The sequence below is a fragment of the Epinephelus moara genome, chromosome 6 (assembly GCF_006386435.1).
Source record: "Epinephelus moara isolate mb chromosome 6, YSFRI_EMoa_1.0, whole genome shotgun sequence".
NCBI lineage: Eukaryota > Metazoa > Chordata > Actinopteri > Perciformes > Serranidae > Epinephelus > Epinephelus moara.
In genome coordinates this window covers 44,826,921-44,851,101 of record NC_065511.1, presented here as the reverse complement: position 1 = coordinate 44,851,101, position 24,181 = coordinate 44,826,921, and the positions used below count along the sequence as shown (strand labels likewise).

Genomic DNA, 24,181 nt, shown 5'->3' with positions numbered 1-24,181 from the left:
TTTAAGGACTTACTAGAGCTACCTGATAATAGAGAGTTACAGTAATCCAGCCTTGAGGTAACAAACAAACTCCTTCCAGGGTTCCATCATTCCATGACTCCTCCCCTTACAGGCAGATGGTGCTGACTCCTCCCGTGTTGTGTACAGGGGTTAAAGCAAGAAAAAATTTGTGCCTGAAATGTGGAGCACGTAAGATTTGTGTGCCTGAAATCTGAAATCTTTTCCGGAGCGGGGGGCTTGGTGTTGCGGTCACAAAATGAAAAAATAGAAATGTATGTGTTGCAAAGGAACGTGTTTAGTATTAAAACGAACAAAAAGATTATAGCTTTAGTCGTTACTTTACAGATTAAACTTTTATAGTATAATGAGTTTATAAATGAAGATTAAACTTTCAGTGGTTACCAGACTGTTTGACTTATAGCTCCTACATCTCTTTTTTGCCTTGGTGCTATTTATTTTTAGAAGCTAAATCATTTAGGCTGTTTGCAAAATTGTATCGCGCTTGATGTGAATTAAACAGGCAGTTGCGTCGAAATTTCGCCTCTGGGCAAGCATGTCATCATTGACATGGATCATATAACGTTGTGGTGGTGACTTTAAAACTTCAGCACAGAGCATTTTTATTGCAACTTTTGTTTCTGTTACCTTACCTTTCAAAATTACCGCTGGCTTACCGGAGCCTCTCCCGCTCCGTCTGTGCTCTGTCTCTCAATGTGACATGATGTGAAAGCATGCACAGGCGTCAGTGTTGATTGGCTATCACTTGTGAGGTGTAACCAATCAGAGGGGGCTGTAGGCGGGACATTGTTACAAAGCTCAGTGCAGTGGGGACTGCAGGCAGGGAGGGAGATGGCTGTATCAGAGCCAAAGGAGCGAGTTTTAAAACACATTTATTTGATCAGTGAGATGAAAAAACGTCCGATGCTGATTATGGTAAACAGTAGGTTGTGTTTACTCGCACACTGTGTGCCTAAATCATTTTCCCAGTTCACACATATATATATGTTTAGGGGCAAATGCGAGTGAAATGCTCGCACTGCAGAGCACTTCTGCCCGTGCTGGACAGAAACTTCGCCACGCCAGGAATCAGGCGCTGTTCCGGAGAACTTTAATCCCTGTGTGTAAATTACATCATCGTCAGCGCAGCGAGAAGCTGTGGTCAAAGTCAGATTTCATAGTTTAGTAAAAAAAAAGCCATCACAGTGTCATAATGTTGGCGGTCAACATGTGGCTGAACGGCTCAGCAGGTGGCCCTTGACACAGAAAACAACGTTGATCGAGTCATTTAACTGAAGCGTCCACAGGCGGTCTCAAGTCAAATCTGCAGTTAATGATGGGTTTTCAATAAGAAACCAGAAACAGATGTTTTCTATATGAAAACTGAGTATTGGCCGTTTATTTTAACCCTGAGCACGTGTCACACTGAGCATGTCGTACAGAGCGAGTCGCACACAGTTCTCCATTCAGAGCACCGTGTGGCGCCGTGTGTGAGCTTAACGTAAACGCAGAGGAAACCAAAGAACTACTGATTCACAGTCGACCAGACTTTAAATCATAATTTTTCTCTGTGTTCAGGTAAATTAAATAAAACGCATCATGTTGTCAATAAAAACAAATCACGCCGTCAGGTTCATATAAAACATTTTATTCGACAGTGTCCAGGTCCAGGTACCAACAGACCAAATACAAAATGAAAACAGATGCTACAAACTTCCATCTACACAAAACTCGTTCTTAAAAATACATGAACACAAAACGTATCATTAAAGATGGTAAATATGTGGGGGTGGGGGGGCGGCGCCCATCCTGATGGGTGGAGGGAGGGCGCCGTGAATGACAACAGTCAGTGATGTCGCAGTCACGTGGGCGGGAACAAAAAGAGGAAATGTGAAGGAGAGGTAGTGAAGGGGTGAGCAGAGAGGTAGCAGAGAGAAGGAGGAAGAGTTCTAGAAGAGGAGGTAGCTAACAGGTGAGCAGGTGAACAGGTGAGCAGGTGAAACAGGAAGAGGTAGCAGAGATACTAACAGTGCTAGCGAAGGAGGAAGAGGAGGAGTTTCACGTTACGACCACGTAATCATTAACCTGTGTCGACTGAACGTTGCTGCCGACATGCATCTTTAACTTAAGGGGAAATTTATAATACATGTCACATTGATGGAAACAAACTTAGATTTTAAGAATGAACTTTTAATTTGTTCAACAAAAATCTGTTTCATTATCTGAAAATCAGCTGATGAATCCTCTGACCAATCAGAATTCGGATCATTGTTTCAGTGACATGTGCTTCTTACAGACTCTTGAAGATCACCGTGACATCTGTAAACGTCTCGTTAAGTTTCTCTTCGTATCGTAGACGACCAGCACAGTGCGTTCGCTGTCCACTTTAAGCTCCAGTTTTTTCCACTACATCACCAGACGTGGAACTCTAAGACTAAACGCTGAGTCACAACTGCTTCTCGTTGCTGAAACACAGGAATGAGGATATTGCTTAGTTTTCCCGTGGCGGTGTGTGTACGAGAGGCGGGGTTAGCGAGGTAGGCAGCACTAGGTGAGAAGAGGGAGGGGTTAGTCGCTACGGTATCAGCACCTAAAAACATCTAGAAGCCCACGGCGCCAACGAAGAGCAAAGAGCGTCACTCATGTGGTCACGTTTCAGGTGTGTGAAGGTCAGCAGGAGATTATACCTGTGTGTGTGTGTGTGTGTGTGTGTGTGTGTGTGTCCAGTGTTTCGTGGGGGGTCTGTGTGTGTGTGTGTGTGTGTGTGTGTGTGTGTGCGTGCGCAGCCTCCAGTGTGAGCCTCAGCTTAGTCTACATGTCTGAGTGTGAGAGTTTGTGTGTGTGTGTGTGTGTGTGTTGATTAAGCTGATTAATAAAAAAGACCCTCGACAAACAAAGTTGACAGCTGTTGAGGAAAAATCGAACTCTGTATTTCTGACACTTTTTTTTAAAGATTTGAATCTTCAGCAGGAAACGACGCAGCTGACAGTCGAGAGCCAATCAGATCCTTCCATCTGTGTTAACATCGACCCACCTTCTACCACCTGTCTGCACCTGACCAAAGATGACATCAGAGGCAGACGAGTGAACGCCATCACACACACACACACACACACACACACACACACACACACACACACACACACACACACAGAGTACAGTGTATCATTTTAAGAGGAGCGAGAGGTAGATACTCGACAAGACAGAAGAGGGGCGGGGCTCACATCATCACCTGTGTGTGTGTGTGTGTGTGTGTGTGTGTGTGTTATGGAGAGTTGGCGTGGGGGCGGGGCTTACAGTGTCATTGGAAAGAGGAAAAAAATGAGACAGAGTTTCTGTTGTTTGAGTCCAGTCGTTTTCTCCTCAGCTTCTGTGTGACCAGACAGTGTTTATTACTACATGACCTCAGTCACTGTGACGACCGTTGCCGCTGCGCCCTGAGAGGAAGTCTGCATGTGTGTACTGGGTTACCCCTGAGTGTGTGTTTGTGTGTGATGAAGATGATGATGAAGGAAACAAATGGAGCGGAGGCCGTCAGAGAGACAGAATTAGTTTAGCGTGTGTGTGTGTGTGTGTGTGTGTGTTTCAGTTGTCGGCCCCTCGTCCACTCGCCGGCACTGGAGGACCAACAGGAACAGGAGGTACAGCGTCGGGCTGTGCAGGTGGCGGTCCGGGGTCTGAGAGATGACAGATGGAGATTTTTAGAGACGATTAAACAACTCAGACTTTTTTTCATGTTGAACAACAATAAAAAAAAAAATCAGATCTTGTAGAAATAAAATCATTTTTATTGTAAACTGAAAATGTAAAAACTTCCTGATTTGTTTGATCTGTCAACGATGATGTCACGTTTGGTGACATGGTTCCAGTTCAAATAGTGACGCAACATTAAATTCACTGGTCACATGTGAAGGTTAACGTCTCGCCATATGATTGTAAACAAATTGATGCCATGTTGAATCAACATGTTTCTACATGACATCATGAGCTACATCAACAGCTGAGGGGGCGTGGCTTATTTTATCTTTACTTCTTCAGGATTTATAACAACTCAACTATCAAGACTAACGCAGCTTTTAATGTCCTGACGAGCTCTGATTGGTCAGCAGGGTCAGGGTTTTCTTTCACTTGATTATTGAACCCAGAAACGCAACCTGAACCCTGACCCTGCTGATACCCTGACCCTGCTGATATCCTGACCCTGCTGATACCCTGACCCTAACCCTGCTGATACCCTGACCCTAACCCTGCTGATACCCTGACCCTGCTGATACCCTGACCCTGCTGATACCCTGACCCTAACCCTGCTGATACCCTGACCCTGCTGATACCCTGACCCTGACCCTGCTGATACCCTGACCCGGCTGATACACTGACCCAGATAGAGGAGATGTCAGCTCCCTTTTCCTCTCGTATCTTTACAGTTTCAGAAGGACAGCGGAGGTGGAGCCACAAACACAACAAAGCATTTATGAAAAAAAAAAAACCTTTGCTGAATGGACATCTGAGCTCAGCTGCTGATTGGTTGTGGACTCAACATGGTGGAAAAACGAGCAAACCACAGACTAGTTCTGTGAATTGAAGGTGGAAACATAACTTCCCCCCCAAAACCTTTAAATCTGATGTAAACAAACACAAAGTTAACATGTTAACCAAACACAATGAGATCTGTACTCACACATGCCGTTAGGAGCTCCAGGGTGGCGTGGGGGCATCATGGGAGGCATGCCGCCAGGAGGGGGGCCAGCGGAGGGCGGCCCAGCCATCATCCGTCCCGGCATCGGCTGACCCGGTCCCATCGGTCCTGTGAAGAGCAGGATGTCATCAAGAGTCAAATGGAACCAGATAAAAATAAAAACAAAGATACTTGATAAATAATAACGTTTTCTCTGCATTGTCAGGGAAACCTCCGATTGTTGAACATACATTATGAGGTCATGAACTGTTTCACCGCTACATTAAGGACAAGTTAAAGGTGATGTGTTTTCAGGTTAGCTGTGATTGGTTGTTCTGTCCCATCATGATCTGAAGGTTCTGCGAGGCTGCAGCAATCTGAATGTCTGTCCACAACGTCCTGTCTGTGTTACTGAACTCTGAACGCTCCAGGAGTCTGACCGTAAACCTGCTGTGTCTGCATCGCGTTAACCAAGGATCAGGATGGACTGCCTCCACCTGCTGTCCGTGTCTCACCTGTCTGTCCTGGGTGGTGGGGGGCCATGGGGTGGTGACCCATGGGGGGGTATCCGGGATGCATGGCGGCACCGGGTGGAGGCCCTCCATGGTGGGGCAGTGGTGCTCCGTGATGTGGTGGGGGCCCTCCAGGGTGCATGCCTGATGGAGGGGGCCCAGAGTGGGGTCCAGATCCAGGAGCCTGTCCCTGTCCTTGAGCCTGGGCAGCGGCTGCAGCGGCGGCGGCAGCAGCAGCGGCTTGCTGCTCCATCTGCTGCCTTGCCTTCATCTCGGCGTATTTGAGCTGCTCCATGTGGAACGCCTGGCGCTCGGTCAGCAGCTGCTGCCGCTGAAGCTCCAACTGCACAAAGGGGAAACGCCATCAAAAATGATTCCATGAAGATGTTTGATAAAATAAATGACATGAACAACCGTCAGCGTGTGGCCGACTTATACAGAATCACATCCGATTTTGTCCTTCAACTGGAGGATGGAGGAAGCTTCAGGAAGAGGACTAACGGACAGATGGACAGGAAACAATAACCAACACGATAATAAAGCCAGCATGGTAGGAACACGATTACATCATGACCTTTCTTGGGCCGCGCCCATCTTTGGAAACACTGTGACTTCCTGTTGGTCGAACGCAGAGCGCTTTAGTGATGCTTTATTAAGTTGGTTAAAAATATCCAGCGAGGTTGGTGATGTCATTGATTTATATGAAAGGCAAATGCACCTGTTTGGAACAGGTGGCGCCCCCTACTGACTGCTGTCAAGATAATTTAACACACGTGGGTTAACATTATTAATGTTAAACATATCCTCAACATTTGGAGTTATGGTGGGGTCAGGGGCGGAGTTAAAATATGCAAGGGGCGGGGTTAAATGTATGGGGCGTGGTTAGGGGTGGACAAACAGTTTCTGATTGACAGTCTGGTCTGTGTTAGGCCGCGCCCAGTTTATGCAGTTGTTGCGCCCCCTGGTGGCTGTTTTAAAGGAAACTATCTTCTTGATACCTCTGACAATTTCCTTTCAGCTTTGTGATGATTGACTCAACAGTTGTGGAGTTAGGTCTGTTTATGTGCTAAGCCACGCCCACTCTAAAGTTCATTGGTTGATATCGTGGTACGAATCTGACCTCTGTTTTAGGAGAAGTCAAAAATGTGATTTTCAGAGAGAAAAAAAGAACTATTTTTACGCATCATAAATTAATTTCACGCTTGTTGCAGGCGTGACGTTTGTGACTTAATCCTGGAGAAATTACAGTGGACATCTTTGTTACCAAAACAGAAACATCATAATGTTTTGTTTATTATGGCCTGATGAAGACATAAATCGTTAATTAACTTTATTTAAATCAAACACGTTATTTAAAACACACATGACCTGTTCTTGTATGAGACGTACTCTGGCTCCCATGTGACCACCTTAGGTCACAGCGATCAACCTCTATCTGACCCCGATCCGCCATTAACGATTATGTCAGATCCTGTCTGCACCGATAAATCAACCTCCAACAGAACAAAGTTTGACCTGCCATCATCTTCAATGATCTCAGGAACTGTCTCCATGACCAGATTCACCTGAACCCAGAGGACACGGTGCGTTCACGGACCTCTGAAGAGTTGGTACATTCTACTGGAGGACGAGAGGACACGGTGCGTTCACGGACCTAAAACTGACATGTCTTTAGAAAGCTTCAGTAAACCCGTCTTTTCATGCTTTATTTACAGCTGTGAGACTGTCCCTACAGTGTCTCTGGTGTGTCCACCATGAAGACAGAGTCCTACAGTGTCTCTGGTGTGTCCAGGATTTGCCCAGCAGCAGGACACAGTGCTCAGAGTGAAAGTTTCAGTATTTGGATTTTTGTAGTGACATAAAAAGCTTTTGAAAGATAATTCATCTTGCCTTCATCAGTCAGCTGTTCCATGTCCACCGCTGCGACATAAATAAATACAAACGTTAGCTAAGAACGGGAGCGCTATGTTGCTAGCGTTTTTTTCGGACACCCCTGTTGTCTTATTAGTGCAGTTTTAGTTTTTTGTCACGACTCCTCTGGTCACCCAAAAACACAAGACCTTAATTGTTAACAAACTGCATGTGCCGCTCTGCTCTTAATCAAGAGGAAGTCCCGCCCCTACCTCCTGAAATGTGAGTGAGTGGGCGGGACTTCCTCTTGATTATTAATAAACTAATGCAGCTGTGTTGGGTCAACGCAGGACCAGAACTTTAACCACAGCTGGTTGTTGACTTACAGCCTCTTTCTCTCGGTCCATGATCGTCTCCAGCTCCTCGAAGTGTCGCAGCTTGATCTCCAACTTCTTCATCTGGGTCTCCACCAGCAGAGCCACCAACGACTTGATCTTCCTCTCCTCCACCGCCGCCAGGTGCTGAGTGGACGCAGACAACCCATAAACATGTGATCCATGTCCAACTTTTAACCCCCCCCCCCCCCCCCCAGGTTTCTGCTGTGGTGATACCATACAGACGGATCAGGTGAGCACTGGGCAGATGTCACAGTGTGTGTCGTACTCTCACCTTGGCCTTGGTGGCGGCAGACGCCAGCGCAGCAGCTGCCGCAGTAGCGATGTTTCCTTCTCCAATGTCATGCTCCAGTTTCTTCCTCTTGTCATCTCCCTCCTCTGTAGCTGCCTTCTCCTCTTTCTCCTTCTCCTGCTCCGAGGACGACGTCTCCATCGCTTCCTCCTTGTCTTTGTCTGATGGGAACCAAGACAGAAATTTAACAGCTCTGGACACAAACGTGGCTCTGCGCTCATGCGTGGTTTTAAACCTTTGAACTCTGCAACAGAAAAGTTTTATATCTCTAAAATCTGCACGACCTGAGCTAAACGGTTGTGAAAGTCAATAAACCAGAATAACTGACAATAGTACTGACATATTGTTTTCATCAGGTTTTACAAAATAAAAACACAAAACATTTTATTCCCCATTATGATCATTTTTATGGGCAAACTGAGAAAGCATTCCTCGTTCCTCTGGCGCCACATCACAAGTGGTACAAGGACGTCATTAGTGTACATCATGACAGCAGTGAAATAGAAGCCTTCGGTTTCTGCTGCAGAAAGAATCAAAATTCTTCTTTTAGATCTATTTCAACAGGATCAGGAAACACTTGATCGTCTGCAGCCTGTTTTTAAAGGGTTAAAGGTAAAGTTTCCACCTACAGGACGAGTATGTAGCTGCTGACCTATGTCATTTCTTCTTCACCAGGGTTAAAAGGTGAAGTTCCCACAGGTGGAATTAGTGAGCTCTTCTTTATCATCAAACTATCGATTGTGTTGTTCCACGGAAGAAAATCAGTTTTCCGATTTTAAAAAGTATCTTTTTTAAACACTGTCTCGTTCCAGAGGATTTCGCAGTGCAGGTGGCGGTCCGGGGTCTGAGAGACAACAGATGGAGATTTTTAGAGACGATTAAACGACGACGGGTTGTTGTTTGTTGGACGTCATAAAAGATGCCATGCACATGGGATTATTTATTTTGTAAACTTCTTTAAATGTCCCCCTGACGCTCAGATCTCAGTAACACTCTTCTTGTGAACCTGAGCTGTTGAATGAGCTCTGAGCTTATTGTTATCATTTTTATCATTATTATTATTATTGGGGCGGCAGCAGCTCAGTCCATAGGGACCTGGGTTGGGAATCGGAGGGTCGCCTGTTCAAGTCCCTGTCCGGACCAAATATGGAGCGTGAACTGGTAGCTGGAGAGGTGCCAGTTCACCTCCTGGGCACTGTCGAAGTGCCCTTGAGCAAGGCACTGAATCCCCAACCGCTCGTGGCACCTGTCCAAGGCAGCCCTTCACTCTGACATCTCCCCACTTAGTACATGTATAGGTACTGTTAAAAATATTACTGAAGTAATCATTATTTTTCCTCGTTTTTGCCTTTTTGGGGGTTTCAACATACTCGAAAACGCGCTAATTTTGGCATGCGCTTCAGTCGCCTTGTGAATTTACATGTGATATGGCTTTGGTTGGTGGGCAGGGCAAAACGGCCCCTTAAAGAGCAGCCCCTGCCGCACGTTTCACCGTCAGGCAAAGAAAACAGTACATACATGTATCATGCCCAGATGCAGAAAAAAAGTCTCTTGAACCCATTGTCTAAACCCAACAGGAAGTTTCCCACGTGTTGTGTTTTAATTCAATTCAATTCTTCATTTCAATTTTATTTATAAAGCCCAATATCACAAATCACAATTTGCCTCACAGGGCTTTACAGCATACGACATCCCTCTGTCCTTAGGACCCTCACAGCTGATCAGGAAAAACTCCCCAAAAAACCCTTTAACGGGGAAAAAACGGTAGAAACCTCAGGAAGAGCAACTGAGGAGGGATCCCTCTTCCAGGACGGACAGACGTGCAATAGATGTCGTAAATGGTCCGAACTCCACCAAACTTAACATGATTCATATTAGTCCCACCCTGAACACATTTTTTAACGAATATGTGCTACAGATTCAATCTGACTGGCTTCAGACTTGGTTTACGTGAGCCTGACTACCTTGTGATCAAAACAGGGGTTAAATCTACATTAAGAAATCTGAAATCTTTTCCGGAGGGGTGGGCTTGGTGTTGCGGTCACAAAATGAAGAAACAGAAATGTATGTGTTGCAAAGGAACGTGTTTAGTATTAAAATGAACAAAAAGATTATAGCTTTAGTCGTTACTTTACAGATTGAACTTTTATAGTATAATGAGTCCAATGCCGATTATGGTAAACAGTAGGTTGTGTTTACTCGCACACTGTGTGCCTAAATCATTTTCCCGGTTAACATATATATATATTTTTAGGGGCAAATGCGAGTGAAATGCTCGCACTGTAGAGCACTTCTGCCCGTGCCGGACAGAAACTAAGCCACGCCGGAAATCTGGCGCTGTGCCGGAGAACTTTAATCCCTGTCAAAAGTTATAACAAGATATGCCCAATATTGAATGGCACACTCGCTGCGGAGCGTTAAATTCTGAGGTCTTGTCATTGCTTTAACTTGGAAGTAAATGGTCCGACCTCCACCAAACTTAATATGATTCATATTAGTCCGCCCTGAACACATTTAAATGACCATATTTTCTGATAGTCATAGCGCCACTTAGTGGCAACAGGAACTAGGTGTTATCAGACACTTTGATTTACCTCAAATTTAAATGCTGTGGTCAATATTTGATGAACAAAATCATGATATATCATGAGTGTGTTCTTCAGTGCCCTCTAGTGGAAAGAGGAAATTGTATTAAATGTGAAATAGGTCATTCCAGCACCCACACTTTATGAAGGACATGCCATGCGTGCAGTGTTCTACTATCACAAAATTGAACTGTTGTGTTAGCTGGCTGTGCGAGGGCCCGTTCATCGCTGGTTGCAGCTTTAATTATTATTATTATCATTAACCTGCTGAAGACGTCTTAGACTCCCCTCCGTCTTCACTCTCCTCCTCGCGCTCCGACGCCTCCGCCCCTTCCTTCTTCACCTTGTCTGTGGACTCCATCTTGTCGCTCTTCTCTGCAGACTCACTGGGCTTCTCCGCCTCGTCCTTCAACTCCGCCTGAAGGATGAAGACACGATGTGTCAATGCCAGAGGAAGTAGGACGCGCGCTGCAAGTCTGATTTGGAGATCTGACTTTAGATCGAGTCAAAGACACGATGACGTGAGACCATTGAAATGTGACGAGGAAAAAAACAGACCTCAAAGATGATCCAGGTACAGAAACTACGACAGGTAAATAAGACAGGTAAATGTGTCTGAGGTAACTACAACAGGTAAATAACTACGACAGGTAAATAGCTACGACAGGTAAATGTGTCTGAGGTCGTAGCTGGTAAACGCTGTGACGTTCAGGGCCAATAGGAAATAGGTCGTATTGTGACCCTGTCCACTTTTTGGGGGACAGTCAGTCAGTGTGATGTGGACTCAGTGTCTGATGCTGGTTAATGAACGATACTGAGAACGCCATCAGCAGAGCGAGGATGGTGTGAAGGTCACATCCAGCCGCCGGGACTTTCCAAACCAGAACAAAAAGTGGGACAGAGGAAGAGGGTTCGGTCTGCTTATAAGAAACTAAACTTTATACTTGGGACCAGATTTTAAAGATGTGTTTTTGATAAAAGTTTTAATATCTGAGTTTCACAGACTGACGTCTCATTAGTTTCAGTCTTAACGTGTGATTTGTTGACAATAAGAAAAATAATAATTAATGTCAGTTTGATCAGCAGAACTTTACATCCTCCCACTCAAACACACAGGTATACGACAGGTGTTCTTACCTTATCGGCCTGCTGGGAGTCTGAGTCCGTCTCCAACTTCTCTGTCTCACTGGTTTCTGCAGGTCACAAGTGTTGGACACGATTTAGCTCCGAGTGACAGACGAGAACTGGTTTATTCACCACACGTTTTTATACTGCCGAAAACCAAGAAACAGGCTGAGACTGTGTTCATTCATTCATACATTCATTCAGTCATTCATTCATTCATGTTGGTAAACGTAGTTTCTAACAAGAGCTGTTGGTAATTGTTAATAGTTTCTTCTATGAATCAATCAATCAATTTTATTTATAAAGCCCNAGAGAGAGAGAGAGAGAGAGAGAGAGAGAGAGAGAGAGAGAGAGAGAGAGAGATATGCAGGATAGACGATAATGACAGTAGCTTACAACAACATTAATGAAATTAATGATATTATAATACGTTTCTTAGAGAGCTGCTTGGTAAACATTGTAGTTTCAAACGAGAGCTGCTTGGTAAACGTAGTTTCTAACGAGAGATACTTGGTAAACGTTGTAGTTTCTAACGAGAGATGCTTGGTAAACGTAGTTTCTAACGAGAGCTGCTTGGTAAACATTGTAGTTTCTAACGAGAGCTGCTTGGTAAACATTGTAGTTTCTTACAGAGCTGCTTGGTAAACATAGTAGTTTGTAACGAGAGCTGTTTGGTAAACATTGTAGTTTGTAACGAGAGCTGCTTGGTAAACATTGTAGTTTGTAACGAGAGCTGTTTGGTAAACATTGTAGTTTCTAACGAGAGCTGTTTGGTAAACAAAGTAGTTTCTAACAAGAGCTGTTTGGTAAATATTGTAGTTTCTAACGAGAGCTGCTTGGTAAACGGAGTTTCTAAAAGAGCTGCTTGGTAAACGTTGTAGTTTCTAACGAGAGCTGTTTGGTAAACATTGTAGTTTCTAACGACAGCTGCTTGGTAAACGTTGTAGTTTCTAACGACAGCTGCTTGGTAAACGTAGTTTCTAACGAGAGTTGCTTGGTAAACATTGTAGTTTCTTAAAGAGCTGCTTGGTAAACGTAGTTTCTTACGAGAGCCGCTTGGTAAATGTAGTTTCTAACAACAGCTGTTTGGTAAACATTGTAGTTTCTAACGAGAGCTGTTTGGTAAACAAAGTAGTTTCTAACACTAAGAGAGAACTCGATGCTGCAAGAGCCAAAACTCGAGCCAACGTCGGCTCTGCTTTCGAGCGATGGCGAAAACTGTTGCAGCTTCATCCTGAGCTAAAAAGAGACGAGATGGTCACAGAGTTTCTGCTGGACAGGTATTTTTAGTTTGCCTCTAATGTAACATAGGCTATAACATTATATATGACAACACAGCATCAAGTTGCCAATGGCTAACATTAGCCTACTGTAGCCTACTGTAGCTTGAGCCTCTGTATTATGTTTTTTGCCAGTCACCAGTACTATCTAAAGCTAGCGCTTATGTTATATTATAAAACTCATCAGTCATCACTGACCCCGAATAAGTTTCAAAACTCGGGGTTGCGTTTGACTGTGCAGGACAGGTAACGTTATGTTTAGTTTGCTTCCAATATAACATATAATGTTATACGACAACACAGCATCCAGTTGCTAATGGCTAACGTTAGCCTACTGTAGCATAGCCTCTGAAACATTAACGTTATCTTCCTTGTGCGTTTCCACTTACTAGTAACGTTAAGGCTACTATCTAATGTTAGCACTGTATCCTTATTCTAAAACTCATCAGTCATCACTGACTCTGGTTGAGTTTTAAAACTCCGGGGTTACATTATACTGTCTTGGTTGTAATGTAACACTCGCTCTCCTTGTTGCAGGAGGTGGGGGATGGGACTTTGGAAGGAGATGGAGTTGCAGGAGGTGGGGGATGGGACTTTGGAGGGAGGCAGGAGTTGTGGATGTTCAAATTTTTTCTAAGTGCTGTGTGAAATGCAAGAAAGGTAAGGGTTGCTTTAATGGTCTTAATATTGACTGAGTGTGTGTGTGTGTGTGTGTGTGTGTGTGCTTAAGTCCAGGCGACATATTCAACCCTTTCAGTCACAGCTGTATCTCAGGAAGTGTTAATGAGGGGAAACCAACAACTCGTGTGTGATTTAAATATTTTAAGGAGCTCAGATTGGATGAAACACAAAGAGATCAGCACAGTGTGATGACCCAGTTTACAGTTGCTCCTCCTCCTCCTCCTCCCCATCTGCCACTGTTGTTTTTAATCCGCTGGTTACCACGGCAATATGATGCTCAGAACCCCCCCACCCCCTTGGAACAAACTGAGATGTGTCTAATCTTCAGATGAAAACGACACAGACTCATCGTGTCAGCGTCATGTTAATTCAAAGATGGAGGAAAAAGAAGAGATGATGATGTCCAGTGCTCCGTCAGCACCAACATGTCGTCTCACTCAGCAGTAATCTGATACTATCTGCTGCCCTCTGGTGGCTGCAGGTGTCACTACAAGTAATGAGACTGTATGCGACACGACAACACGCTCTGCTTCTTCTTCTACTGTTATAAACTATGTTCCTGCTCCGTTTCTAACACTAACCTGTCTTTTCTGGTTCCTCTGGGGCGGTGCCTGCAATGCCACTGCTCTCCAGGCCGAAGGCGGGGTCCACCTTCCCTGTGCTCCTGGCCGCCTCCTGCACCTTCTTCACGTGAGCCTCCACCAACTCAGCTGGCACCTCCTCACGTACTCGGGAGAACTCCTCTGCAGAAAGACAGAGGACAGTTGAGAAGACACTGATCTGTTAGAGACTGATTTAATCCAGCTCTGGTGTTCCCATACGGCCTCAGTTCTTTGTCTATCTTTATTAAAACTCCAGTGTGTCAGATTCAGGAGAACTACAAATTACAGATTACAACCAGATGAAACTACTCCTGGTCAGAATTCCTTCAGTGTTGATTGTTGAGGAGCTGAATCATCCACAGAGGTCTCTTCTTCCTGTCTGAGACAGGCCGCTCGCTCAGCACCTGTTAATGTGTGCTCACCCTTTATCTCTGATAACTTCAGATCCAGATGTTGAGGAGCTGAACTATCCACAGAGGTCTCTTCCTCTCAGAAACACACACGCCAGCTCATTTACACCAGGAAACACTGTCAGTATTTCTTTGATGCTGCTCATGTGGAGGAGCTGCAGATTATGAACACATGAATGTCTCTATCTAGAGTCAGTGTTTGGTTTGTCCGTTCTGGGCTACTGTAGAAACATGGCGGTGCAACATGGTGATCTCATGGTGATGTGCTCCCTATGTAGATATAAACGACTCATTCTGAGGTAATCAGAACACAACCAATAAATTAGATTTAAATCTTTAAAGCTTTAAGACTCGGGTTAGAGAAATGTAGAGTTCTTTATCATTAATTCCACATATAGTTTTTAAGCTGACAAGCTTTGACTGGTTTTAGTGTTTTCTTTTTTTTATTCTTCTATCAACTGTGAGTGTATCTGTTGATCTGGAGAGCTGCTGCGTACAACTGGCCGTACCTAGAGCTGCTCTGGCGGCAGCAGATGCCACCCTGGGGTCAACCACAGAGGCCAGGAAGGCGACAGTGCTCATGACTGGGTTTCCAGACTGGCTGAAGGGTATGGGCTGGTAGGCCAGAGGGCCCAGGGCCGCCTCAGTGCTCTCTATGTATGGGTCCTCAATGGGCAGCCGCAGGAAGTGCAGGATACACTCGTCCTGGGTGCGTGAACCGATGTGCTCAGACACTTTGTTCCAGTCGTCTTTGAACATCTCCAGGGCCTGCAAGAGGCAAGGGGAGTCATATTATCTTGTCAAAGATGTGTTCAAGATCACACAGAGACTGAAGGATGGGAGGACAGATGTACAGACAGAAGGGTCAGATGGATGGATGGAGGGAGGGAGGGAGGGAGGGAGGGAAGGAGGAGGCTTATGTACTGTGGAAAGGAGGACAATTGTAGAGAAAAAATAAGGACAGATGATCATAGGCGGGCACAAAGGAGACATCTGACATCATAAGAGGAGTAACGGTCACATGTACAGAAGAGACACAGGAGGTGTGGAGAATGGAAGGAGACAAACTGGAGAGGTGACAGAGGATACAGATGAACGACATGAAACAAGTGCGATAAACACATTTAGTTTCCATCAGTATTTATGGAACAACAGTTTGAGTGATCAGAAGAGATTCACCTCCAGCAGCAGTAGAGTCTCCTGCTCCGTCCAATCCCTGGTGGAGTTACCTGTTTTACCCTGCAGGGAACCAAAACCAAATGATCACATAAAGCTTGACGACAGAACTACGAGAACACGAATTAGAAAAGGTTTGAAATTATTTTGATTGACAGACTCCAATGAGTGAGAACAAGAGGCTACTTGACAGGCTTGTTTCCTGTTTACTCCTTCATCCATCATCTCAAGTTTAATTATTACACACATAACGTATTACATGTTGTGAAGTGAGTCGTGTGCCGACCTTCAGATTTTTCTTGTTGTAGAGGTCGGTGCGAAGGCCAAAGTTCTGCAGGTCGATGGCCTTGTCTTTGCCTTTGTCTGCAAAGTTGGGCATCGGCTGCTGAGGAGGAATCTAGAAGAATGAAACCCAGAATGGGCGAAGTTCTGTTTTAGTCTGTTTTCTTCCATCACTCCCTCAGGTTTATTTTAGCTGTCCTTACCGGTGGGGGTCTGTGGTTCAGGGGCATGAGACCAGATGGTGTGTCCGCCAGCACGGTGAAGTGAGGAGTGGGTGGAGGTCCCATGGGTAATGGGCGGCTCTCAGAGTCCACCTGGTAGTTCACCAAACCCCACTGCTCCAAGAACGCGTGAACTCTGGAGACACACAGCACGGACATTTAATATACTTTAATTCAGTTCATTAAATGTTTGTAGTCTGGTTAACTATGTGTCTGTGACATCACATCGCTGTGGTTATCTTCACTCTAACCCTAACCACAGCCAATGTCACATTATCAAACTAAAACAGTTGTTAGAGTAACAGAAAAAGAAGCAGCTGTGGGATTAAACTAACCCAGGACCATCATTTCATAATAATCTCTCTTTCAGGAAGACTAACCCTAACTCTGTTTTCTGTATAGCACCAGATCACAACAGAAGTCATGTAAGGTCACCTTTCCTGTAGAACAGGTCTATACCCTGTCCTTTTATTAAACTAACTAAATAGCCTTATGTTATTTATCTTGTTTATATGACGGCATGTCGTTTCTGTCTCTACATGGTCGCGCATTTACATTTCTCCTTTGCTCTCTGTATCGCGCATGGCTGAGTTTCGGCACGCACACACACACGCACGCACGCAGTTTGTTACCTGACATAGTTATTGTTATGGACAGTGAGTCAATGACCATCAAAAGACTGCTGTTACGCACAGTCAAACACGCTGCTACACACACTCAGTTGGAGTGGAGCCTGTGTGGCATTCAGGGGTTGTCAAGTAAATTCCAGCACTTGTGAATAGGCCATAGCCTATAGACACAGCAGCATGTCAAGTGGGCCGAACCCAAACAAAATTTTTGATGTGTTATCCAGGAGGAGCTGTGTTTGCGTTTCAGAAATGTTTTAAAATTCACAACTTGGAAAATAAAAACAAATAAATAAAAATCTTTGCTCACCTCATGATGGCGCAGACATCCCCAGTCAAGTTCCTGCGACAGGAGGTGGAGGTGAGGTACTCCTGAGGGTTCAGGCGATATGTGTCGATCATGAAGTTACGGTAAGCCAGGTATCTGTTGGATACCACCATGACAGATAATCTATTACTGTGAGTCTGCAGCAACACGTCATACAAAAACCACACCTCTGAAACACGTCTGCTTTGGTGTCATTTGTAAAATTGTGTATGAGCTCACATCTCTGGAGTCTTGGATTTGTTCTTTCCATTGAAAAACTCTGGCAGAGCTCTTCTCTCAATCTCATGGATGCTGACAGGAAACAGAACAAAGATTTAAAATGACTCCTTGTGACCTGCTGTAACTGTTGTTCTTCTCAGACCTATGAGTCAGACTGATATGACCCAGTGTTTAATCTTGAACTGTGGTTTATTCAGATGAATAAAAAGATCAGTGTTGTTACCAACCCTAAAAAACAGATGTACAGGAGTCCGAGGCCTTCTGTTCTCACTACAACCAGGGATGCACCGAAATGAAAATTTGTGGCCGAAGCCGAATAATATTAAACGCTTGGCCGAATACCAAGTACCGAATACCGAATATCGTTGTTTAGTTTTTCATTAGTTTTTGCAGATGAATCCCCTCCAGATTAGTGTTGTCACGGTACCAAAATTGGATCCCACTGTACGATACCAATGAAAATATCATGGTTCTGAGTAGTATCACGATACCACAGCAAAAATGAGGCAGATGTGCCTTTTGTCATTTATTAAAACATAAATCACTTTTCTATGATTTAAGCCTATTTTGCTCGCTCAAAACTATTTTTAGTCGCAAATGCGAGTGCAGTGAGGGACGGATCGCCACACTGCTGACATTTTACTCCGCGCGTCACGGCACGCTGTTTGATTGCGTTATCAAAACACGCCGCTATTATTCGGCCTTGCTTTTAACTTATTCCACCGAATACCGAATGTGTGTTTTTTTGCAATATTCGGTCGAATATATTCGGTTACCGAATATTCGGTGCATCCCTAACTACAATACAAGAGACATCTGAAAAGTAAACCCATGGTCATTCCTCAGCACTTACCAGTTGTAGTCAAACCAGGCGCTGTAGCTGGGGATTATGATGTGGTGAGTCTGCTCAGTCACATTGTCCTCGCCAGCGTCCATCAGTCGGTTGATTTCAGCTTTGCCCTGTTCCTCCTCGTCCTGCACAAAGAGTCAGCCACCAAACGATGCAAATAAAAACCAACATCCTCCATCAACACAACACAAGATGATCTTCCAGAAATATTCCATGCTGGAAAAAATATTTTCACAGAACTCCACCTTCCTCCTAGCCTGGCGTTGCCAGACCCAATTTGCAAAACGCGAATGGGTCTGGGCATGGAGTGTACATTTCCTCTATCCCCGAGGGGCGGTATCAACGGCTGTCACTCAAAGTGCCCCTTCACGCAATTGGAAAGACGGAAAACCAATTAGAGTAAACGAAACGTGTGACGTAGGCTGGCACAACGCCACTGTAAACAGACCAGCAAGCTGCAGTGGAGATGAGCTGTGATGATGTCTGGCAAAGAGTGTTGCCGTCTTTGCGGATTTCCTTCTCATTGTGGACTGTGAGTTGCATGGCTGTGATCTGTGATTCCCAGCTTGGTCGCTTCCCTGACCTGCTCCTCCATGAGAGCGACTAGCGGAGAAACAACAGCCACTGGGTTTTCACTGAGTCCCATCTTTTTCCCGATCAATGGAGCCAGTTGGTAAATTAAACTTTTACCAAACCCTGTAGGAAGGACGGCAAACACATCCTTTTTTTTCAATAAAAGCTTTCAGTGCAGCCGTTTGTTCTGCTTTTAAAGAAAATGTACATTCCAGTTCGTTCAACACATTTACCATCGCAGTTTCAAAATCAGAAGCCATGTTGATTGTTTATGAAATGCATTCACTCTGCTCCTTGTCCCTCCTATTCTGATGATGTGCCCGCCCCAAAGTAATAAACAGTTGTGATGGTAAGCTTTAACCGATGCCAGAATGCGCCACTATGACTGCATGGCCAGACCTATCTGTGGAGCGAAATCGAATATGAGCTCGCGAGATTAGGATGGTTTCCCCAGGCTACCTTCCTCCACCAGTGTAGTGGGAAATAAAGACCAGAGGAGCTCTGGAGCTAAAGGTAGGTGTGTGGATATGCTAATGACACGTGAGACAAGCAGGGCTGTAAAGTTCTGGTCGACCATTTGCTTTTATCTGGTCGGACTATCGTCAGGCCGTGTGAGGGCCCAGTGTTGTTGAGCACTTGTGTTCATCCTCTGTGATAGCTGATCTTTGCTGTGTTTGTTCCGCCGCTTCTCCACTGTGATTGGATGAGTGGTGATGACAGTGACGAGCGCAGACGAGTCGGCGTTTCATTAACGTCACATTTAGTGATTCAGGTTTTAAGGTTCATATGACAGAAAACTAAACTGTTAAGAGAGACTTGGAACTGATGTGACGTCACTCTGACCACATCTGGCGATACACTCTCACTCCATCTACCTCCATCTACAGACATCAGCCATCTTACTCTGTCTCCACCGACCTCCATCTACAGACATCAGCCATCTTACTCTGTCTCCACCTACCTCCATCTACAGACATCAGCCATCTTACTCTGTCTCCATCTACCTCCACCTACAGACATCAGCCATCTTACCTTTCCACCGGACACCACAGAGTCATCCTCCATGTCATCTGGAAAAAACAGAATAACTAATTTTAGTTTAGAAACATGACAGAGATACTGACACTGAAAAAATGTAGAAATCGATCAATATAAATGATGTAGGAATCGATCAATATAAATGATGTAGGAATTGATCAGTGTCATTGATCCGTCAATGAACAGATGAGTTATTGATACATACCCAGGTCGGCCACATTCCCTCCCTTCACTGGAGTGTTCTCACTGTCTTTCTTTGAAGTTGCTGTCGACAGAACAAAGATTTAAAAAGTCGGCTGCTGAAAAAAATAAGATTATAAATATAATTTTAACAGAGACAGCGCACCGGGGTACCGATGGCTGCATTCTGCCGTGGGTGGAGGTATTAACTGTCACTGTGGTTTGTTAGTAGGATTGTGAAACACAGACTGTGATGGGGGAGGAGGTTTCTGTATAAGGGGGACAAACCAGATGGGACCTGGTCTACAGAGATCCTCTTCAGTCAGGACTGTGTGTGTTTTACTGATAATCTTTAAAGAAAACTTCTGATTGTTAATAAAAATCAAACACAGGCTGCTTTCTGATGGTCAGTGTCGGTGGGACAATCTGAGGATCTTCTTCTGAACTGTGTGGACGTTCAGTGTGCAGGAACCACCCAGACAATACCAGACAGAGAGCACACCACAGATTAATTTTATAATAAATACATGAAATGAACGCATGAATGAATAGGGTTCATCACTCAGATAAAAATAAGAAGAGAAAAAAACAACAAGAGTCAAAAGAAAAAAAATCTGCACACCTTTAAAAATCAGATGAAACAGAATGTTGTTGTTCAGACGGAAACGGCCTCCGATCAGGTTCACTAATAATTACCATGTAAATGTATAAATTTGATATGTTGGCTGATATATTTAAGAAATGTATGATAAATATATAATGAATATATAATAAATATATAATGAATATATTAGGGGTGCACGATAACAGGAAATTATTACGTCATTCCGATAAGTCCAATATCATGACGAATAGCCCCGATAACATATATAATTTTGTCAGCACGGCAGTGCCCGCTCCCACTATGACACCTGAATGGCCTGCAGTGTATGCTGCGTTCAAGTGACGTCGGCATAATCAGAAAAACTCTTTCTGACTGGGAAAATTCAAGAATACCCCCTTATGTCGGAAAAACAACTCGTTAACTTGGTCATAATTTTGGTAGTTGCTGACTTGAATTTATATCCACAATATTTTTCCACGTTACACATAAACAATAGAAACATGAACTTAAAAAGGCAGAAAGAACGACTAGCAAACGCGGGAACAGGGAATTTCCGTCACACCGTCAATGCAGCACAACGAGCATGCAGCACAGCGTCAGCATGTTTACGTTTGAAAACAGAGAAGATGGCGTCGATTGTGTGAGACTTCTTCTCAAAGTTTCCGAACAAGACAGTTTGCTGGTTATTTGTAACAAATGTTCCAAGGGAGTTCCACGAGGAAGGGAAAGTAGCACAAGCTTCAATACTTCAAACATGATCAGTCACCTGAAACATAACCATCGCTTCAACGGAGTATTGAAAGCATATGAGGACGCTGGGGCTGCTAAAGACGCTAGCAACTTAAAGCCAGCCGCAAAGAAGCCACCGGGACTTACACACATCGGCGAGGCTTTCGAAAAAGTAAAAGAAATTTGCCAGAAATGACCCACGGACTAAGGCTATTGAAGATTTAATCATGGAAATGATGACGCTTGACGACCAGCCCTTCACCCTCGTTGAGGACAGAGGCTTTTCTCGTTTGATTAATCACTTGGAGCCACGGTTTACAATGCAGAGTCGCCGCTACTTTTCTGATGTGTGCCTTCCAGCTAAGTATGATGCGATCTCCAAATGTATTCACACTTTGATTAATAACAACGTGAAAGACATAAACTTCACCATGGATATATGGACTTTTGATGTCAGCCCTGTAAGCATGATGAGTCTGACCGCGCAGTGGTTAAATACAGACTTTCAACTATACAGAGCGGTGTTGCAGTCCCAGGAGCTGCCCGGCTCACACACAGGTACAATGATTCACCGGACTTTTGAAACTATGCTATAGCAGTGGAATATTAAGAAGGAGATGGTGCATGTTGTCTTACGAGATAATGCGCGTAATCGGGAAAAGGCAATGAATGAGTGCGGTGTTGCAAGCCTCGGCTGCATGGCCCACTCTTTACAACTTGCTGTGAATGAGCAAGCGCTTGTTTTCTGCTGCTAGACACGTGATGACCGAGGAAAGAAACAGACTTGCATGCGAAAAGGCAGAGACGCTGCTTTTCATTAAAAAAAAATCTTGCCCTGATCCATCAAGAGGTACAAGGGTAGATAAATAGTTCCCCTGTAAGTCATTAAGGAACCAAAAGTTTGAGTGTTGAGAATACAGTGCGATATCAGGTCAGAACCCTTTCTCTTTTTGTCTCTCTCTCTCTCTCACACTCACACACACACACACACACACACACACACACACACACACACACAGACGTGCACACTCACTCACTCACACTCTCTCTCTTGCTGCCTCTCTCTTCTAATATGAGATAAAAGAACTGAACCTCATTTACCTTAGTGAAAAGGTATTCATTTGAATGGGACAATAAGCCAAAATCCTTTAAACTTATTTTTTTTGTTACTATGGAATGCACTTTTTCCAGTTTGCTTACATAGTCAAGTCTAACTTGTCAGTATTTTTTATTGTTATTGAGGAATGCACTTTCTTAATTTGTTTACATAGACAAATCTAACTTGTGTCAGTGCATTATTATTTTTGTTTAAGAATGCACTTCTTCAGACTGTGTTTACATAGAAATGTTTGAATCTAACTTGTTCAATGCAATCATTTTCTATATGTAGTTATTTTTTTGAACTTCTGGAATGAACTTTTTCAGTTTGTAATCCCGATGCATGTATTTGTATCAGTTCAAGGGGCCTTTATTATTATATCAGTAAGTAATGCACCTTATTTAAATTGATGTTCATTTGAGATATCAAATGGTTTTTTTGTTTGATATCTTTTCGAAAATGTTTGAGATGCTTGCCAATATTTTTAAAATAAATATCTCTTCATTTAAAGGGTCAAAACTGTTTTGTTTTTGTTTATAGTATTGATGTCATGACATACATACATACATACATATATATACACACACACACACACACATACATACATACATACATGTATATATACACACATACATATGTGTGTGTGTGTGTGTGTTATCGGTATCGGTTTAAAAGAAAGGTTATCATGCAGCCCTAGAATATATGATTAATATATAATAAATATATGATAATATATTCACGATACATATATAATAAATATATGACAAATATATGTTGGCTGCAGCTCGATGTCACATTAACAACTTATCATTATTACTGTTACAAAGGTTCTTCCTCATGTCTCCTCCTCCTCTTCCTCATGTCTCCTCCTCCTCTTCCTCATGTCTCCTCCTCCTCTTCTTTCTCATGTCTCCTCCTCTCCGTCAACTTAATTATATTTAAATCAATCTGAGTTTTGGACTGTTTGTCAGAATGATGTAAAGATGGGATGATGTCACTGTTTGTCAGAATGATGTAAAGATGGGATGATGTCACCCTAGGAACACCAGATCTTTTTCTAGATAAACAATTAATCAAACTGATGATTAATAAAAAGGTTAGTAATAATTATTCCTACTTTGGCGTTGGATGGCAAGTTGCCACGGTACATGATGACATCATTGTAAAAAACGTTCATTGAGCATGATCAGGCTGACGATTAGGAAGAGTCCATCTTAGCCCCTCCCCCGGCACGTACCATTCTTAGACATGCTGCCCTCCTCAATGCTGGCACCAGCTGAAGAGTCGTCCATGTCCTTGGTCATGTCCTCCTCCGTGTCCTCCTCTTCGCCTCTGTGGCCCCGACGCTTCCAGTGAGGCCCCGGGTTCCTGACACCAAACACAGAGTCACAGTCAGTGAGACGACATAGGAAGTGGACGTGTCTCAGACATTCAGCTGTACAGAACATAATAAGTCAGTGTTATTAGTAGGGGCCACATTAGTGACAGGACAGGAGACCAGGGGCCACGTTAGTGACAGGACAGGAGACCAGGGGCCACGTTAGTGACAGGACAGGAGACCAGTGGCCCCTGGTCTCCTGTCCTGTCACTAACGTGGCCCCTGGTCTCCAGTCCTGTCACTAATGTGGCCCCTACTAATAACACGTTAGTGTCCTGTCACTAACGTGGCCCCTGGTCTCTCCTGGTCACATTAGTGACAGGACAAGAGACCAGGGGCCACATTAGTGACAGGACAGGAGACCAGGGGCCACATTAGTGACAGGACAGGAGACCAGGGGCCACATTAGTGACAGGACACAAGACCAGGTGCCACGTTAGTGACAGGACAGGAGACCAGGGGCCACGTTAGTG

General features: G+C 44.2%; 1 protein-coding gene across 1 annotated transcript in view; it reads right to left on the bottom strand.

Annotated features, from left to right (window-relative positions):
- Window positions 1-1,629: 1,629 nt before the first annotated feature.
- Window positions 1,630-24,181, bottom strand: part of smarcc1a (SWI/SNF related, matrix associated, actin dependent regulator of chromatin, subfamily c, member 1a) — a 40,635-nt gene continuing 18,083 nt past the window's right edge. Inside the window, exons 12-29 of the mRNA XM_050047898.1 lie at window positions 23,568-23,781; window positions 19,924-19,983; window positions 19,713-19,750; window positions 18,111-18,232; window positions 17,258-17,329; window positions 17,021-17,134; window positions 16,067-16,220; window positions 15,868-15,978; window positions 15,585-15,644; window positions 14,915-15,173; window positions 13,975-14,136; window positions 11,445-11,500; window positions 10,572-10,725; window positions 7,705-7,883; window positions 7,422-7,556; window positions 5,188-5,527; window positions 4,676-4,801; window positions 1,630-3,674 (exon numbers count right to left, since the gene is read on the bottom strand). Of these exons, the coding sequence (XP_049903855.1) occupies window positions 3,583-3,674; window positions 4,676-4,801; window positions 5,188-5,527; window positions 7,422-7,556; window positions 7,705-7,883; window positions 10,572-10,725; window positions 11,445-11,500; window positions 13,975-14,136; window positions 14,915-15,173; window positions 15,585-15,644; window positions 15,868-15,978; window positions 16,067-16,220; window positions 17,021-17,134; window positions 17,258-17,329; window positions 18,111-18,232; window positions 19,713-19,750; window positions 19,924-19,983; window positions 23,568-23,781 (2,448 nt within the window). The 3' untranslated portion in view covers window positions 1,630-3,582. The remainder of the gene's footprint in view (window positions 3,675-4,675; window positions 4,802-5,187; window positions 5,528-7,421; window positions 7,557-7,704; window positions 7,884-10,571; window positions 10,726-11,444; window positions 11,501-13,974; window positions 14,137-14,914; window positions 15,174-15,584; window positions 15,645-15,867; window positions 15,979-16,066; window positions 16,221-17,020; window positions 17,135-17,257; window positions 17,330-18,110; window positions 18,233-19,712; window positions 19,751-19,923; window positions 19,984-23,567; window positions 23,782-24,181) is intronic.